The 19,488-nt window shown below is 43.6% G+C and overlaps 1 protein-coding gene across 3 annotated transcripts in view; it reads left to right on the forward strand.

Annotated features, from left to right (window-relative positions):
* BICRAL (BICRA like chromatin remodeling complex associated protein) overlaps positions 1–19,488 on the forward strand; it is a 124,620-nt gene that overhangs the window by 69,772 nt on the left and 35,360 nt on the right. For all 3 annotated transcript variants that reach the window (XM_073005992.1, XM_007972542.3, XM_073005991.1), the window contains 4 exons: positions 8,071–8,116; positions 8,861–8,909; positions 9,000–9,068; positions 15,428–17,107. In XM_073005992.1, the coding sequence (XP_072862093.1) occupies positions 8,076–8,116; positions 8,861–8,909; positions 9,000–9,068; positions 15,428–17,107 (1,839 nt within the window). In that variant the 5' untranslated portion in view covers positions 8,071–8,075. The remainder of the gene's footprint in view (positions 1–8,070; positions 8,117–8,860; positions 8,910–8,999; positions 9,069–15,427; positions 17,108–19,488) is intronic.

Below are 19,488 nucleotides of genomic sequence, written 5' to 3' on the forward strand. Positions count from 1 at the left end.
GATTCCTTTCAGGAGAAGGAAAATGATACCAGATGGAAATCTGGATTTACTTAAGAGAAGGAAGAACACTGGAAGTAGTAAATATGTCAGTAAAAATAAAGTGACTGCAGTTCATTTTACCTTCAATAGGTCAGGAGGTAAAAATGTGATTTTGAAGACTGAAACTATTCCTTAGTTCATGTCTGCTTAAAGTCTGTCAATAATTTGCTAACCTCAACACCTTTTAGAGGTAAATTTGTTTGTAAATTATTGGTAAGTTATGACTCATGTTATAGCAACTTACTACAAGTAAAGCAAATGTCAGCAGTTTTTGGTAAGGTATCTTGTATTGGCTCTTGGTGGTTTTTTGGTTTTTGGTTTTTTTTTTGAGACAGGGTCTCACTGTCACCCAGGCTGGAGTGCAGTGGTGCAATCTAGGCTCACTGTAGTCTCAACCTCCTGAGTTCAAGCCATCTTCACTAGGCTATATACATATATATACACATACACATATGTATACGTGTATATATAAATTATATATACACACATATATATAAATTATATATACACACACACACACACACATATATATATATCTTTTTTTTTTTTTTGAGACGGAGTCTCACTCTGTCACCCAGGCTGGAGTGCAGTGGCCAGATCTCAGCTCACTGCAAGCTCCGCCTTCCAGGTTCACGCCATTCTCCTGCCTCAGCCTCCCGAGTAGCTGGGACTACAGGCGCCCGCCACCTCGCCCGGCTAGTTTTTTGTAATTTTTAATAGAGATGGGTTTCACCGTGTTAGCCAGGATGGTCTCGATCTCCTGACCTCGTGATCCGCCCATCTAGGCCTCCCAAAGTGCTGGGATTACAGGCTTCAGCCACTGCCCCCGGCCTATTTTTTTTTTTTTTTTAAGATGAAGTCTCAGTCTGTTACCCAGGTTGGAGTGCAGTGGTGCAATCTTGGCTCACTGCAGCCTCTGCCTCCCAGGTTCAAGCAATTCTCCTTCCTGTCTCAGCCTCCCGAGTAACTGGGATTACAGGCGACTGCCACCATGCCCAGCTAATTTTTGTATTTTTGGTAGAGCGGGGTTTCACCCTGTTGGCCAGGCTGGTCTTGAACTCCTGATCTTACGTGATCCACCTGCCTCAGCCACTAGGCTATATTTTTGAATGAAGAAAAAGAACGGAGAAGCAGATAAGGGAGGAAACAAAAATATTTGTAATTGTGGCCACATACCAAATTTCAGTTTGTGCAGTCTTTGAAATCCTGTTTTCTTTTTTTTTTTTTTAGAGACAGGGTCTCACTCTATCACCCAGGCTGGAGTGCATTGGTGCGATTTTGGCTCACTGCAACCTCTGCCTCCTGGGTTCAAGAGATTCTCATGCCTCAGCCCCTATAGTAGCTGGGATTACAGGCACATGCCACCACGCCCAGCTCATTTTTTTGTATTTTCAGTAGAGACAGGGTTTCACCATGTTGGCCAGGCTGTTTCATGGCTCTTAAGGGTCAGTTTTGGTTTTCTTCCATTGCTGGCCAGAATATCTTTTTTTTTTTAGATGGAGTCTCGCTCTGTCACCCAGGCTAGAGTGCAGTGGGGTGATCTTGGCCCACTGCAACCCCCATCTCCCGGGTTCTAGCAGTTCTCCTGCCTCAGCCTCCCGAGTAGCTGGGATTACAGGCATCCACCACCACGTCCAGCTAATTTTTTGTATTTTTAGTAGAGATGGGGTTTCACCATGTTGGCCAGGCTGGTCTCGAACTCCTGACCTCAGGTGATCCGTCCGCCTTGGCTTCCCAAAGTGTTGGGATTACAGGCATGAGCCACCGTGCCCAGCCCAGAATATCTTAAATAGGCAAAACTGATTTGCCGCACTAGCTTTCCTGAAATATCTGTTCTTGCAACCAATATGTTTCTTAATGAGAGCTTAGATTTTCTCCCTCTGTGTGAAAAAAAAATGATAGTCTGTTATATCTCTGCCTTGGAGGTCTTTGAAGTTTTGCTGTGAGCTTAATTAAATTCAGACTGTTTTTAAGATATAGTATTTCTTGGCCAGGCGTGGTGGCTTATGCCTGTAATCCCAGCACTTTGGGAGCCCAAGGTGGGCGTATCAACTGAGGTCGGGAGTTCGAGACCAGCCTGACCAACATGGAGAAAGCCTGTCTCTACTAAAAATACGAAATTAGCCAGGCATGGTGGCACGGGCCTGTAATCCCATCTCGGGAGGCTGAGGCAGGACAATCACTTGAACCTGGGAGGCAGAGGTTGCGGTTAGCTGAGATCGCACCATTGCACTCTAGCCTAGGCAACAAGAGAGAAACTCCCTCTCAAAAGAAAAAAAAAAAAAAGGATACGGCATTTCTTTTAAGACAGCTGATGTAGCTTACTCTCCAGGTCAGTAGGCTGCTTTAAAATACTCTATGGGCTGGGCATGGTAATTGTAATCCCAGCACTTTGGGAGACCTAGGTGGAGGATCGCTTAAGTGCAGCAGTTCAAGACCAGCATGGGCAACACAGTGAGACCTCGTCTCTACAAAATTTAAAAAAAAAAAAAAAAAAAAAAAGTTCTAAGTATTTAGCTGGGCACTGTAGCATGTACCTGTAATCCTAGCTTCTCAGAAGACTGAAAGGGGAGGATTGCTTGGGCCCAAGAATTCAAGACCAGGCTGGGCAACATAATGAAACCCTTCTCTTTAAAACAAAAAAAGTTCTGAGTATTTGGTATATTTGGTATACTTAAGGAAAGTGAGCCTCACTTGAGGTTCTTTTTAAATTTTATTTTATTTTTGAGATAGGTTTGGTACTTTTGCCCGGGCTGGAGTGCAGTGGCAAGATCACGACTCACTGCAACCTTTATGTCCTGGGCTCAAGTCATCCTCTGACCTCAGCCTACCAAGTAGCTGGGAATAAAGGCAAGCGCCACCACACCTGGCTAAATTGACTTGAGGTTCTTGTACTTCAAGGACCATTTTGTCTCCTTCTTCTCCTTGTTTTATTAATTGTATTTATTTTTTTATTAGATCTTACATGCATGTGGCACAAATTTCAAAAGGTACAAAAGGACATATAAATAAATAGTGTATCTTCCTCTGTTCCCCAGTCACCCTGTTTTCTTCCCAGAAGTAACTAGTGTTACTGGTTACTTGTGCTTCATTTTAGGGTCTATACATTTACACACATACACACATCATATATGTGTGTGTGTATTTTCCCACACACACATCTGGGAACATAATGTACATACTATTCTGCACCCTTCTTTTTTCATTGACCATATATCCTTCCAAGTCAGTATGATTAAAACTGCCTCATTAGTTTTAATGACTACAGAGTATTCCACTATGTAGGTAAACCATAATTAGGACATTTAATCATGGACATTTAGGGTTTTTAAGAGAGTTTTTAAAATTAAGGTATAGTTTACATACCATAAAATTCACCTTTTAAAATAATATAACTCAGTAGTTTAATTCAATAACTTTTTTTTTTTTTTTTTAGAGACAGAGTCTGGCTCTGTCACTTTGGCTGGAGTGCAGTGGTGTAATCATAGCTCACTGCAGCCTTGACCTCCTAGGCTAAAGCAAACAATCCTCCCATCTCAGGCTCCCAAGTAGCTGGAACTACAGGTGTGCACCACCACACTCAACTAATTTTTAAATGTTTTGTAGAGATGGGGTCTCACTACATTGCCAGGCAGGTTCAAGAACGTTTTTATTGCCCCAGAAAGAAACACCATACCCATGACATCTAAGGTTTTGCAGTCCTTTGTTAAAACCAATAATACTAAAATAATAATAATACTGCCCTGGATATTCTTATACACATGTCATTTGGCACATGTGAAAGAATATCCAAGTGACAGCTGGTTATGGTGGCACATACCTGTAGGCCCAGCCACTTAGGGGGTTAAGGATCTCTTGAGCCCAGAAGTTCAAGTCCAGCCTGGCCAACATAGAGAGACCCCATCTCTTTAAAAAAAAAAAGTGAGTGAAAAAAAAAAAGAGTATCTGCAGTACAAATACCTGGAAATGGATTTGCTTGGTAAGCTGATTTATTCACTTAAGATTTTGGAAGACATTGCTGAATTGCCCTCACTAGAGGTTATATGAGTCCGTATCCTGTCAGTGTATAGACGTTCCTATTTCCCCACTCCCTGCTAGCATAATTCTTCATCCAACTTTTTTATCATTGCCAATCTGACAGGACATGTAGTATCTCACTACAATATTAATTTATATTTCTCTTATTGTAAGTAAGGTTGATTATTTTATATCCTTAGGAGCTACTTGTATTTCCTTTGTTGTGAATTGATTGCTCATAAACTGATTAAATCTTTGATATTCTGGAAGGATCCTGATAAAAAAAATTTCCTTATTTAGAATAGCTTTTTATGTATTAGGGAGAAAAGCCCTGATAAACAATTTTCCTTATCTATAGGAGCTCTTTATGTATTAGGGAGAAAAGCCCTGATAAAAAATTGTCCTTATTTATAGGAGCTCTTTATGTATTAGGGAGAAAAGCCCTGATAAAAAATTTTCCTTATTTATAGGAGCTCTTTATGTATTAGGGAGAAAAGCACTCTGTGGTATGAATTGGAGGTATTTTTACCAGTTATTTTTGTTTTAGTCTTTGACTTTGCTTATGATGTGTTTTTCTTTTATCATGCAGAAGCTTTGTATTTTATGTTGACTTTGTCAGTCTTTTATGACTTGTGTGTCTTATGACATCCTTAGACTTTCCTCACTCCAACATTGTTTAAAAAAAAATTCTCCCATGTGTTATTCTAGAACTTTAAGTTTCTTTCTCCCTCCACCATGTAACGCCTAGATCCATCTAGAATTTATTTTGTGTAAGATATGAGGTGTGAATCTACCTTATTTTCCCCATATGGTTAACAACTTTTCCCCACCGCTTTGAAATGTCATTTTTATACTGTGTCCTCTTGATTAAAAGCTATTATTTAAGATGTTTGTTGGTGCAATTCAGAACAATTTTAAACATTAGCTTTAATTTTTTAAGAGAGGTAGTCAGGTGCTCAGGGCAGTGATTTCTGAACTCTTGGGGTGCCTACAGCCCCCTTCCCTCCACGACAAATCCTACTGCCGAGTGCTAGTGCTGCTATTTACAGAGGGGACGACGTCTTGCCCATGTCTCTTGGGCCCAGAAATAGTTTCCAACCACTCATACAGGGATTTCCCCTTAGCCTCATAAAATCTCCCTGGGGTCAGCCACCCATCTAGGGATGTTACTTGAATGAGAAAAGAGCCTCAACAGGAGTCCAGAATTAAAGGGAGAATCTTTCCAGAGAAAACAAAATTCTTCACTTCTGGGTCTTAGTAACTGATCTTCAGATTATCTTCTCATTTTATTTATTTTTCTTTTTAATTTTATTTTTTGAGACAAAATCTCGCTCTGTCACCCAGGCTGGAGTGCAATGGCGTGATCTTGGCTCACTACAACCTCCGCCTCCCAGGTTCAAGCAATTTTGCTGCCTCAGCCTCCCGAGTAGCTGAGACTACAGGCATGTGCCACCACACCTGGCTAATTTTTTGTATTTTTAGTAGAGATGGGTTTCACCATGTTGGCCGGGCTGGTCTCGAACTCCTGACCTCAAGTGATCCACTCACCTCGGCCTCCCAAAATGCTGGGATTACAGGCATGTGCCACCGTGCCTGGCCTATCTTCTCATTTTAAAATCATAGTCAAGTTTTACAATTTTGCTTTGGTAAATTTATTTTGATGGACCGTTGGTCATCTGGTGAAAGGAACCCCTGGTTTAGGCTATATTATGACTACATTTTGGCATTATTTGAAGCTAGAGAATACAGGACTAAGGGGTCATCTCTTTTAATTTGAAACCATTTTAAGGTGAGAAAAGAGTGTGGCCCTTTAAAAAGTAGAATTCTCAGGGTGCCCCGACTGTAAAGGCTCCTAGAGTTGTACCTACTGGGACCAGAGGAGAAGGCCTGTCTGGCAGTTCCTGATGCTGCTGATAGGGGGTAGATATCCCCGGGGAGCCTTCTTTCAAGCCAAGTGTTTGACCCCCTGTTTTGTTTGGTAGAGAAGATTGCACAATGGCTTTTAATCTCATTCAATATTATAAAATTGTTCTGTTTGCACTACTCAAGGACTAGTTTGTCATTCTGAACTTAGGGGTAGCAGATGTTCTCTGTGCTTGCAAGTGCTGGTGGTAGTAACACCTCAGTGGAGTGACTGCTGGTGACTTCCTGCCTCAGGGCTGTTTAACTCTTAGGGCACCTTATCGAGTAGAGGAATTAGGCAAGTGTGTCAAGTAAGGAGGGAAGCTGGGAGAGTCGGGGAAGTGTTTTTCTTTGGTATAGACTATTTTTCACTTGCATTTTTATTAATTAGTTTGTTCCAGAGACAGACACTTAAAAAAAATGAATTCACAAAGGATACGGGGAATTCAATTTACATGGTCATGTTAAAAAAGTAATATCTCCTTTATAGGCTTAATGTATGTCATAATTGGCTAATTTATTCCATATGATTGTGATGCCTGAGACAAGCCTATGGTTTGCTGATGAGCCATGGTTAATACAATTTTATCTCACTAAATGTCGTCAGAATTTAAGGGAAGACCTTAACACAGATTTCTCTGTATCTATGTGATGATCATTTTCCTGCTTTTCTTTCTATCCCATCTTCACTCCTTCCACAGTCACGTTACGGTAGTATAGTCATGCCAGTGTGCCCGTGAGTAACTCCAAGTCTGAGTTCTAAAAAGCAGGTTTCACTTAGCCAGCTGCCCTTGTCAGTTTCAGCCTTGGGAGTCACCTTTTGGTATATTTTCCCACTTCTTCTTCCTCCTTTCTCAACCACCATTTCTCCTCTCCATTGGATTCTACAGGGTTTGTAATCTCCCAGATCATTCAGCAGCTGGACGAATTCACCCGCCAAGGGGAAGTTCCCTGGCAGATCCCAGTGGGGGTACTTACCCCTTCCAGACTCTTCCTGAGGAAAGCAAGTTACCTTCTATGTAGCAGGAGTACATTTTATATTAGTTTGGCCTTGTGACTGTTAGAGTGGGAAGTCTGAGGGAAATGGAGAAGAGATGCAGTTTTAACAGAGGAAAAACATTTAGTAGAGACTGTCCTTTCTGCCTTCTTCGGGCGTGTCCCTCTTCTGGGCATCTCTTCAGGATTTCATTCCTCCGTCCAACTGCTGTTCACAACTGCCCTTTCCAACTGCTCCAGAACTCTTGGCCCTGGCATTCCGTGATGTAAATTATTCCACGCATGGCTCAAAATGGGTGTGAAGCGGTGTTGCCAGGTGTCGGATCGCTAGTGTAAGTTTCCCAGTCTGTGGGGAGAGCTGCTCTTGGAATCTGTGCAGTTGTTGTTGTTCAGCTGAAGCATAGTCATTTCACTGGCTAAGCTTGACGCTGTCGCTGGCTGGGGAGAGAGGGATCTCAGGGCCTGGAGCTGGGGTGAACTTTTTTGGTTGAGATTCTCTACTTTAAGGATTCTAGTGTTAGGATGTAGATTGTTTGGAGTTGAACAGGGGTGGTGGTGCTGCAGAGGGAGAACGCAGGACCTGCGGGCCAGAGCCTGCAGAGACTGCCTGCGGCTAGGGTGCCCCTCTTCTCTCTCTAAATGCAGGAAGAACTATTTTCCTATCTTCCTAAAGATAGCCAGAATATGGCAAAAAATGTAGATTGTTCACCATGTTTAGGGACATTGAGTCACAAAATTAAAAGACCTCTATGTCTATGAGATCTTTTCTAAAACATAAATATTATTTCTCCCCTTGTTTATTGTACATTTTGAGGAAGTTACTATTCATGGTTTATAGCCCCTTGGGGGAATCTGCATGTGAAGGAAGTTGCTGCCAACTATCTTTGATTTGTCTAGATTCTTTTTCGACTTATAAGTTAAGGGTTTGTTTCCAATAAAAAGTTTAAATTGAATATTTTATCTCTCAAAAATTACATTAATAATAAGCCGAGGAAAACTCACATGAATTACAGTTATTTATCCAGAAAAGTGTAAGGCATGTGTTTATATTGCATTGATACTACTGCCTTTAATCTGCTTTACTGAAACCTGTTTTCCTCTCCCTTTTCTTTATAGTTGTCATGGATGATGATGATGACTCGTGTCTCCTTGATCTTATTGGGTAAGATGCTTATTCCGAAACCCGGGTAAATCAAATGTGTGAGGTTTGCTGAACACTAAAACAACCTAATAGCGTATTAACACCTGGTAGGTATTTTAAATAAAAATTAAATAATAATCATAGGTTTAGTAGAGAAACAAAGGACTTGATTAACATAGGGGCTGTAATTCAGTAATTCTTTTTTTTTTTTTTTCCTTTTGAGACAGGGTCTCACTCTGTCACCCAGGCTGAAGTGCAGCAGCACAGTCTCAGCTCACTGTAGCCTCTACCTCCCAGGCCCATACGATCCTCCCACCTCAGCCTGCCAAGTATCTGGGACTACAGGCACGCACCACCATGCCTGGCTAATTTTTTGTATTTTTTGTATTTTTTTTTTTTTTTTGTAGAGACAGGGTTTTGCCATGTTGTATAGGCTGGTCTCCAACTCCTAGACTCAAGTGATCCTGCTGCCTCAGCCTTCCAAAGTGCTGGGATTACAGGCATGAGCCACTGCGCCCAGCAAGTAATTATTTGTTAAATTTATTTCCTAATAAATCCCAGGAGGGAAAAGTGAATAATAATAGGAAATGGCACAATATCAAAAGAAAAACAAGATAAAAATTTTAAAAACTACTAATTGTTTTAAAATAGGGAGAGAATTTTACTCAGGTAATCATTTTCTTTCTACTCTAGTAAAAATTAATTCTAAATATAGGTAGTGTATTTGTTTGTTGTTTTATCTCTTTTTTTTCCTCTCTTTTCTAGAGACCCACAAGCACTGAACTATTTTCTACATGGACCTAGTAATAAATCTGTAAGTAATACGTAGCATGCCACAGACATCTATTTTGTTTCTGCTTTACAGTTAAAGTAGTAACCACCTATTGAATTTGTATCTTTGCAGAGCAATGATGACTTGACTAACGCAGGATATTCTGCAGCCAATTCAAATTCAATTTTCGCCAACTCTAGTGTGAGTATTGGAAACTAAATGCAGTGATTAAATGGTTTCTATCTCATTGATGCCTTGTGAATTGAGCCTTTAACTGCCTTTGTATCATGAGAATCCTTACCTTGTCTGTTGTAATTTATTTTATTTTATTGATTTATTTTGAGATGGGGCCTCACTCTGTCACCCAGGCTGGAGTGCAGTGGTGCGATCACAGCTCACTGCAGCCTCGACCTCCCAGGCTGAAGCAATCATCCCACCTCAGCCTCCCAAATAGCTACGACTATAGGCGCGTGCCACCAGACGGGCTAATTTTTGTATTTTTAATAGAGACAGAGTTTCGCCATGTTAGCCCGGCTGGTCTTGAGCTCTCAGGCTCAAGCAGTCCACCTACCTTGGCCTCCCAAAATGTTGGAATTACAGGTGTGAGCCACTGCGCCCAGCCTGTTGTAATTTATATAGGAAGAAAATCTATTGAATTATGTAGACATTTTCTACTTTTTTTTTTTTTTTTTTTTGAGACGGAGTCTCGCTCTGCCCCCCATGCTGGAGTGCAGTGGCCGGATCTCGGCTCACTGCAAGCTCCGCCTCCCGGGTTCACGCCATTCTCCTGCCTCAGCCTCCCAAGTAGCTGGGACTACAGGCGCCCGCCACCTCGCCCGGCTAGTTTTTTGTATTTTTTTAGTAGAGACGGGGTTTCACCGTGTTAGCCAGGATGGTCTCGATCTCCTGACCTCATGATCCGCCCGTCTCGGCCTCCCAAAGTGCTGGGATTACAGGCTTGAGCCACCGCGCCCGGCCAACATTTTCTACTTTTAACATAGTAAATTAAGACAAGCTATATGGCCAGGTGCGGTAGCTCACACCTGTAATCTCAGCACTTTGGGAGGCCAAGGTGGGAGAATCGTTTGAGCTCAGGAGTTCAAGACCAGCCTAGGCAACATAGCAAGACCCTGTCTCTTATTTTTAAAAAATAAAATAGGCCAGGTGCAGTGGCTTACACCTGTAATCCCAACACTTTGGGATGCCAAGGCAGGTGGATCACGAGGTCAGGAGTTCAAGATCAGCCTGGCCAAGATGGTGAAACCACATCTCTACTAAAAATACGCCAGGCATGGTGGTGGGTGCCTGTAATCCCAGCTACTCGGGAGACTGAGGCAGAGAATTGCTTAAACCCAGAGGGCAAAGGATGCAGTGAGCTGAGATCGTGCCGTTGCACTCCAGCCTAGGCAACAGAGCAAAACTCCGTCTCAAAAAAATAAATAAATAGGCCGGGCGCAGTGGCTCACTCCTGTAATCCCAGCACTTTGGGAGGACGAGGCCGGCAGATCACGAGGTCAGGAGATCAAGACCATCCTGGCTAACATGGTGAAACCCCATGTCTACTAAAAATATAAAAAATTAGCTGGGTGTGGTGGCGGGCTCCTATAGTCCCAGCTACTTGGGAGGCTGAGGCAGGAGAATGGCGTGAACCTGGGAGATGGAGCTTGCAGTGAGCTGAGATCGTGCCACTGCACTCCAGCCTGGGCAACAGAGTGAGACTCCATCTCAAAAAAATAAATAAATAAATAACATAAAATAATACGCCGGGCACGGTGGCTCACTCCTGTAATTCCAGCACTTTGGGAGGCTGAGGCAGGCAGATCATGAGGTCGGGAGATCGAGACCATCCTGGCCAACACAGTGAAACCCTGTCTCTACTAAAAACACAAAATGGGGCGTGGTGGCGCATGCCTGTAATCCCAGCTACTCAGGAGGCTGAGGCAGGAGAATCGCTTGAACCAGGGAGTCAGAGGTTGCAGTGAGCCGAGATTGTGCCATTACACTCAAGCCTGGCCACATAGCAAGACTCTTGTCTCAAAAATAAATAAATAAATAAATAAATAAATAAATAAATAAATACAAATAAAATAAATAATAAACAATAAAAAGACAAGCTATATGAGGTTGTCTTTTAAATAATAAAAAGGCAAGCTATATATCCACTTTGCCATTTTTCTAAGCTTTCAACTTTCTTTTTTTGAGATGGAATCTTGCTCTCTTGCCTAGGCTGGAGTGCAGTGGCACGATCTCGGCTCACTGCAGCCTCTGCCTCCTGGGTTCAAGCGATTCTCCTGCCTCAGCCTTCCTAGTAGCTGGGGTTACAGATGCCCACCACCACACCAGCTAATTTTTGTATTTTTAGTAGAGATGGCGTTTCTCCATGTTGGCCATGATGGTCTTAAATTCCTGACCTCAAGTGATCCCCACCCCAATACAAGCGTGAGCCACTGCACCTGGCCTCAACATTCTTTCTAAAATGACTCAGAAATGTTACAACCTGAGAAAGTCATATTAGAATGTTTTGAACCTTGTTACATAATAATCTTTGAGGAAATTATTCTTAATTCATAGTTACTTATAAGTTGTTTTCATCTTAAATGAGAAAAAAAAAGATAATAAGTAACACTTGAGCATTTAGTATGTGCTTGGCATTAAGAGCTTAACATATATTAACCTCAGGCAGAGGTGGTGGCCCATGCCTGTAATCCCACCATTTTAGGAGGCCAAGACAGGAGAATTACTTGACCTCAGGACTTTGAGACCAGCCAACATAGTGAGACCCCATCTCTACAAAAAATTTAAAAATTAGACCAGTGGCCAGGCACGGTGGCTCATGCCTGTAATCCCAACACTTTGGGATGCCGAAGCGGGCAGATCACGACATCAGGAGTTCGAGACCAGCCTGGCCAACATGGTGAAACCCCATCTCTACTAAAAATACAAAAAATTAGACGAGTGTGGTGGTGTGTGCCTGTAATTTAATCTTCTCAGGAGGCTGAGGCAGGATAATTGCTTGAACCTCTGGAGGCGGAGGTTGCAGTGAGCCAAGATCACACCACTGCACTCCAGCCGGGGCGACAGTGCAAGACTCCGTCTCAAAAAAAAAAAAATCAAAAAAATTGGCTGGGCACAGTGGCTCACGCCTATAATCCCAGCACTTTGGGAGGCTGAAGTGGGCAGATCATGAGGTCAGGAGATTGAGACCATCCTGCCAACACGGTGAAACCCCGTCTCTACTAAAAATACAAAAAAATTAGTGGCAGACACCTGTAGTTCCAGCTACTCGAGAGGCTGAGGCGTGAACCCGGATGCAGAGCTTGCAGTAAGCCGAGATCACACTACTGCACACTCCAGCCCAGGCGACAGAGCAAGACTTGGTCTCAAAAAAAAAAAAAAAAAAGTAGATGAGCATGGTGGTGCATGCCTGTAGTCCCAGTCCTGCTGAGGCAGGATCCCTTGAGCCCAGGAGTTGGAGGCTGCAGTGAGCCAAGACTGTGCCATTGCACTCCAGCCTAGGCGACAGAGTGAGACCCTATCTCAAAAAAAAAAGGAACCCGCCGGTCACGGTGGCTCATGCCTGTAATCCTAACACTTTGGGAGGCCGAGGCAGGCGGATCATGAGGTCAGGAGATCAAGACCATCCTGGCTAACACAATGAAATCCCGTCTCTACTAAAAATACAAAAAATTAGCTGGGCGTGGTGGCGGGCACCTGTAGTCCCAGCTACTCGGGAGGCTGAGGCAGGAGAATGGCATGAACCCGGGAGGCAGAGCTTGCAGTGAGCCAAGATGGCAGCCACTGAACTCCAGCCCGGGCAACATCGAGCAAGACTCCGTCTCAAAAAAAAAAAAAAGAAACCCAAAACATGTATTAACCTCATTTAATCTTCACAATAATTCCGTGAAGTGGTTCTATTAAGATACATATTTTAGCCAGGCACAGTGGCTCACACCCGTAATCCCAACACTTTGAGAGGCCGAGGTGGGTGGATCACCTAAGGTCAGGAGTTCAAGACCAGCCTGGCCTACATGGCGAAACCCTGTCTCTACTAAAAAATACAAAAATTAAATGGGTGTGGTCGTGGGCACCTGTAATCCCAGCTACTTGGGAGACTGAGGCAGACAGAATTGCTTGAACCTGGGAGGCGGAAGTCGCAGTGAGCTAAGATCGGACCACTGCACTCCAGCATGGGTAACACAGTAAGACTCTGTCTCGGGGGGGAAAAAAAAAGATACATATTTTAGAGATGAGGAAAGTAAAGCACAGAAAGGTTAAGTTACTTCGCCAAATAGTACAAAGCCATGAGTTGCAGAGCTAGGATTTTAACCCAGGCCGCCAGGCTCTGGAACTCATGTTCTTTTGTTTTTGAGACAGAGTCTCGCTTTGTTGCCCAGGCTGAAGTGCGGTGGTGTAATCTCGGCTCACTGCAACCTCCACCTCCTATTTTTAGTAGAGACGGGGTTTCACCCAGTTGGCCAGGCTGGTCTTGAACTCCGGACTTCAAGTGATCCACCCGCCTCAGCCTCCCAAAGTGCTCAGATTACAGGCATGAGCTACTGCGCCCAACCTCCATGTTCTTAACCTCTAGAAGCATCTAGCCAGGAAACCTAACCTAGGGGATTGGGGTGTCCTGCCTGGAGACTATATTGAGATTACTGTGTTTGAGCCTTAGGTTCCCTTACTCTTTATAGTTGCTTTGTTCTGCTGTGGATGGTAGTCAGAAGTTGAACTGCCCAAGGTTGAATCCTTGCCCTACCACTTATTAGCCGTGTAACCTTAGATATATCACTAAATCTCTGTGAGGGTCAATTTCCTCTTTTTTTTTTTTTTTTTGAGACAAAGTTTCGCTCTTGTTGCGCAGGCTGGAGTGCAATGGCACAATCTTGGCTCACTGCAACCTCCGCCTCCCAGGTTCAAGCGATTCTCCTCTCTCAGCCTCCTGAGTAGCTGGGATTACAGGCATGCGCCACCATGCCCAGCTAATTTTGTATTTTTAGTAGAGACAGGGTTTCTCCATGTTGGTCAGGCTGGTCTCGAACTCCCAACCTCAGGTGATCCACCCACCTCGGCCTCCCAAAGTGCTGGGATTAACAGGTGTGAGCCACCGCGCCTGGCCAGTTTCCTCATTTATGAAACCAGAATAACAATGGAATTACCTGAGAGGGTGGTTAAGATTAGTTGACTAGACTGTTGAAATCACTTGGTATGGTGCTTAGTAAATATTAACTTACTATCATCAGGACCTATATTTTCTTCACCTATAAAATGGAATGGTGTTCGGAAAGTCCTTGGGATGGACAGTTCTTTTTAATGGTCGCGTGTGTGTAAGGTACATAAGATCATATCATGCAAGATATATCTGTCACAACATTGATCTCCTGTAAGGCTTGTGAATCAGTAGCATTTCTGACATTCATTTTGAATAAATAATCACTACATATGATGCCACTAAGCCCATAAAGTAGTTATTTAGCCTATCCCTCAACATTCATGATTTTTGTTTAGCAACTCTCCTACTTCCATGTGAGTATTAATTCTATCTTTTCAAATTGCTTCATTCAATATGTATTTATTGGCAACTTTTTTTGCATCATGTCGGTGTAGTAGAAATATGGAAAATGCTCTGAGGCCGGGGATGGTGCCTCACGCCTGTAATCCCAGCACTTTGGGAGGCCGAAGCAGGAGGATTACTTGCATGCAGGAGTTCAAGACCAGCCTGGGCAAGATGGTGAAACCCCATCTCTAAAAACAAAAAACAAAAAAACGTAGCTGGGTATGGTGGGGCACACCTGTAGTCCCAGCTACTCAGGAGGCCGAGGTGGGAGGATCTCATGAACCCAGGAGTTCACAGCAGCAGCGAGTTATTATTGGGCCACTGCACTCCAGCCTGGTCAAAAGAACGAGACCCCAGATCAAAAAATAAACTAATAAGTAAATAAAGTCTGTGGCAGTATCTCAAAACAATGAAGCTAAGCTCTAAGTAGTCCTCAGTATGTTTGCATTATCTATCTGTTCTCTATAAAATAATTTACCAGCATGATGGATGCATATGCTTATAAACATAACATCAAGCATCATTACTATGAAAATAAAATATCAGAATAAGGTGAGCAGTTTAGAGAGTTGTGCCTGAAAAGCAGACTGTTATGCTTTATTCATGTTCAGAAGTAAGATTAATTTTTATACATCCTTTTCTTTTTTTTTTTTTTTTTTTTGAGACGGAGTCTTGCTCTGTCGCCCAGGCTGGAATGCAGTGGCCGGATCTCAGCTCACTGCAAGCTCTGCCTCCTGGGTTTTCGCCATTCTCCTGCCTCAGCCTCCCGAGTAGCTAGGACTACAGGCGCCCGCCACCTCGCCCGGCTAGTTTTTTGTATTTTTTTAGTAGAGACGGGGTTTCACTGTGTTAGCCAGGATGGTCTCGATCTCCTGACCTCGTGATCTGCCCGTCTCGGCCTCCCAAAGTGCTGGGATTACAGGCTTGAGCCACCGCGCCTGGCCAATTTTTATACATCCTTTTCAAAGGTTACATATGCCATGTAACATACTGTTTATTTTTTTAGAATGCTGATCCTAAGTCATCCCTCAAAGGTGTAAGCAACCAGCTTGGAGAAGGGCCCAGTGATGGACTGCCACTTTCAAGTAGCCTCCAGTTTCTTGAAGATGAACTCGAGTCTTCTCCTCTTCCTGATCTCACTGAGGACCAACCTTTCGACATTCTTCAGAAATCCTTGCAAGAGGCCAATATCACTGAACAGACATTGGCAGAAGAGGCATATTTGGATGCCAGTATAGGTTCAAGCCAACAGTTTGCACAAGCTCAGCTTCATCCTTCTTCATCAGCATCCTTTACTCAGGCTTCTAATGTTTCTAATTACTCAGGTCAGACGCTGCAGCCTATAGGGGTGACGCATGTGCCTGTTGGAGCATCGTTTGCAAGCAATACAGTGGGTGTACAACATGGCTTTATGCAACATGTGGGGATCAGTGTTCCCAGCCAGCATTTGTCTAATAGCAGTCAGATTAGTGGTTCTGGTCAAATACAATTAATTGGGTCATTTGGTAATCATCCTTCCATGATGACTATTAATAACCTAGATGGATCTCAAATCATATTAAAGGGCAGCGGGCAGCAAGCCCCATCAAATGTGAGTGGAGGGCTCCTGGTTCATAGACAGACTCCTAATGGCAACTCCTTGTTTGGGAACTCCAGTTCCAGTCCAGTAGCACAGCCTGTTACTGTTCCATTTAACAGCACAAATTTTCAAACATCTTTACCTGTGCATAACATCATCATACAAAGGGGTCTTGCACCAAATTCAAATAAAGTCCCAATTAATATACAGCCAAAGCCTATCCAGATGGGTCAGCAAAATACATACAATGTGAACAATTTGGGAATTCAGCAGCACCACGTACAACAAGGGATCTCTTTTGCTTCTGCAAGCTCACCCCAGGGCTCAGTAGTTGGTCCACACATGTCTGTGAACATTGTAAACCAACAGAACACAAGAAAGCCAGTCACCTCACAGGCAGTGAGCAGCGCTGGGGGCAGTATTGTTATTCATTCCCCCATGGGCCAGCCTCACGCACCCCAAAGTCAGTTCCTCATACCTACAAGCCTTTCTGTCAGTTCCAACTCGGTACACCACGTCCAGACTATAAATGGGCAACTTCTTCAGACTCAACCCTCTCAGCTCATTTCTGGCCAAGTGGCCTCAGAGCATGTCATGTTGAACAGAAACTCTTCCAACATGCTCAGGACCAACCAACCATATTCTGGACAGATGCTTAACAACCAGAATACTGCCGTCCACTTAGTGTCTGGGCAGACATTTGCTGCCTCTGGAAGTCCAGTGATAGCCAATCATGCCTCTCCTCAGCTTGTGGGTGGACAGATGCCCTTGCAGCAGGCGTCCCCAACGGTATTACACCTGTCACCTGGGCAGAGCAGCGTTTCCCAAGGAAGACCTGGCTTCACCACCATGCCCTCGGTGACAAGCATGTCAGGACCTAGTCGGTTCCCTGCTGTCAGCTCAGCCAGCACTGCCCATCCTAGCCTTGGGTCTGCAGTTCAGTCTGGTTCATCAGGATCAAACTTTACGGGAGATCAGCTGACGCAGCCGAACAGGACTCCAGTACCAGTCAGTGTGTCTCATCGTCTTCCAGTTTCTTCTTCCAAGTGTACCAGCACCTTCAGTAACACACCTGGAGCAGGAACCCAGCAACAATTCTTCTGCCAGGTAATGCCCTTTCCCAAATAAATATTTGGCTGATTATAGAGTGGAAAAATGAGATGTGTATTTACTAGAATATAATTTTCATCCTAGACTCCCAATTTCTTAAAAATTTTAGGCCAGGTGTAGTGGCTCATGCCTATAATCCCAACAGTTTGGGAGACTGAGGCTGGAGGATTACTTGAACCCAATAGTTCAAGGCCAGCCTGGGCAACATAGTGAGACCCTGCCTATACCAAAAATTTAAAAATTAGCTGAGTGTGGTGGTGCACACCTGTAGTCCCAGCTACTCTGGAGGCTGAGGCAGAAGAATAGCTTGAGCACAGGAGGTTGAGGCTGCAGCGAGCCATGACTGTACCACTGCACTGGGTGATAGAGTGAGTCTCAAAAAAAAAAATTTTTTTTTTACACTTATGACTGGTTATCTTTTTTCTTGATTTTCTTTTTTGCCAGGGGACGGGGGTAGGGGGTCTCACTCTGTCGCCTAGGCTGGAGGGCAGTGGCACAGTCATGGCTCACTGCAGCCTCAACCTTCTAGGCTCAGATGATCTTCCCATCTCAGCCTCCCAGGTAGCTGGGACTACAAGCACATACCAGCACACCTAACTAGTTTTTTGTATTTTTTGTAGATTTGGGGTTTCGCCATGTTGCCCAGGCTGGTCTTAAACTCCTGGGCTCAAGAAATCCCCTGGCCTTGGCCTCCCAAAGTGCTGGGATTACAGGCCACCACACCCAACCTTTTTTCTTCTTAAGTTTTTTAATCCATTGTAGAGTGGAGACTCTGGAGTTAGACTCTTGAGTTTGAATCTAAGCTTTATGACATGGAAAACGTTAACTTACTGCTCTAGACTTAATTGTCTCCAACAGTGAAATGGGGATAATGATACTGCCATCCCATGGAGTTATCAGGAGGGTGAAATGAGATAATCTAAACAAAGCACTTAGACATAGACCCTGGCAAACAGCAAATACTCAATAGAAGCCTGTATTTATACTTAATTAAATTCATTATGGGCATTTAAAATGAAAGTTTCTTTTAGATTATTTATTTACATTGTACAGCAGGCTACTAGGACATGTGACTATGGACTTGTTGAAGATGTAGTAGCTGCTTCTTGGTTGCCAACAGGAAAGGCTCAGGGACTCAGCGTGACTCTATAGTGGGTAACTGGCCTGCAGCAGAGGGAAGCACATAAAGGGAGAAATCGAGGCACTCTCATTTGACCAAGTACTTTACCTGAGCCTGCTCTTACTATACTATTATGCAGGTTAATTACTGTGGGCAATTGGTAAACCACATAAGGATTATGTTTCTGAAAAGAATCTCAAGTGGTCATGAGCTTTAGTCCTTCACTGTCATCTACTGATCCTTCGACGGCTCCATCTTTTGGTTCCCACTCATTCTGAGCATGCTCCATAGTTCCAGCTCCTCCTCTTCTCATCTGGGAGGACCCATGCCATACCCTACCTTCCACCCCTCGGTCCTGCGTTTCCCCTGCCTTTGTCCTCCTCCACATTCAGAAGGATTCAAAAACTTCTGTTTGTATATATCAACATATTTCAAAATCTTTTTTTTTTTTTGAGACAGTCTCACTCTGTTGCCCAGGCTAGCATGCAGTGGCAAAATCTCAGCTCACTGCAGCCTCTGCCTCCCAGGCTCAAGCGTTCCCTCCGCCTCAGCCTCCCAAGTAGCTGGGAACACAGGTGCATGCCACCATGCCCAACTATTTTTGTATTTTTTTTATAGGCAGGGTTTCACCATGTTGCCCAGGCTGGTCTCGAACTCCTGGGCTCCAGCGATCTGCCCGCCTTGACCTCCCAAAGTGTTGGGATTATAGGCATTTGCCACTGTGCTCAGCCAATATCAATCTTTTAAATATATATATCAGCCAGGAGCTGTGGTTCATGCCTGTAATCTCAGCACTTTGGGAGGCCGAGGTGGGCAGATCACTTGAGGTTAGGAGTTCAAGACCATCCTGACCAACATGGTGAAACCCTGTCTCTACTAAAAATACAAAAATTAGCTGGGTGTGGTGGCACACACCTGTAGTCCCAGCTACTTAGGAAGCTGAGGCAGGAGAATCACTTGGACCTAGGAGGTGGAGGTTGCAGTGAGCCAAGATCCTGCCACTGCACTCCTGCCTGGGCAACAGACTGAATGAGACTCCATCCCAAAGATTATATATATATATGTAATATATACACATATGTATTTATATATATAATATATATCAATTTTTTAAACCATATACCTTTGACTAACTAATTTCACTAAGAATCCTAAGGAAACAAAAATTACTTATGATTAAGGATGTTCAGTTTATTTGTTTTGGTATCAAAGATATCAAAGGGGTGTATGTGTGTGTATTTGAAATAATATCAGACTT

Source organism: Chlorocebus sabaeus, chromosome 17, assembly GCF_047675955.1.
Source record: "Chlorocebus sabaeus isolate Y175 chromosome 17, mChlSab1.0.hap1, whole genome shotgun sequence".
In the NCBI taxonomy this organism is placed as follows: domain Eukaryota; kingdom Metazoa; phylum Chordata; class Mammalia; order Primates; family Cercopithecidae; genus Chlorocebus; species Chlorocebus sabaeus.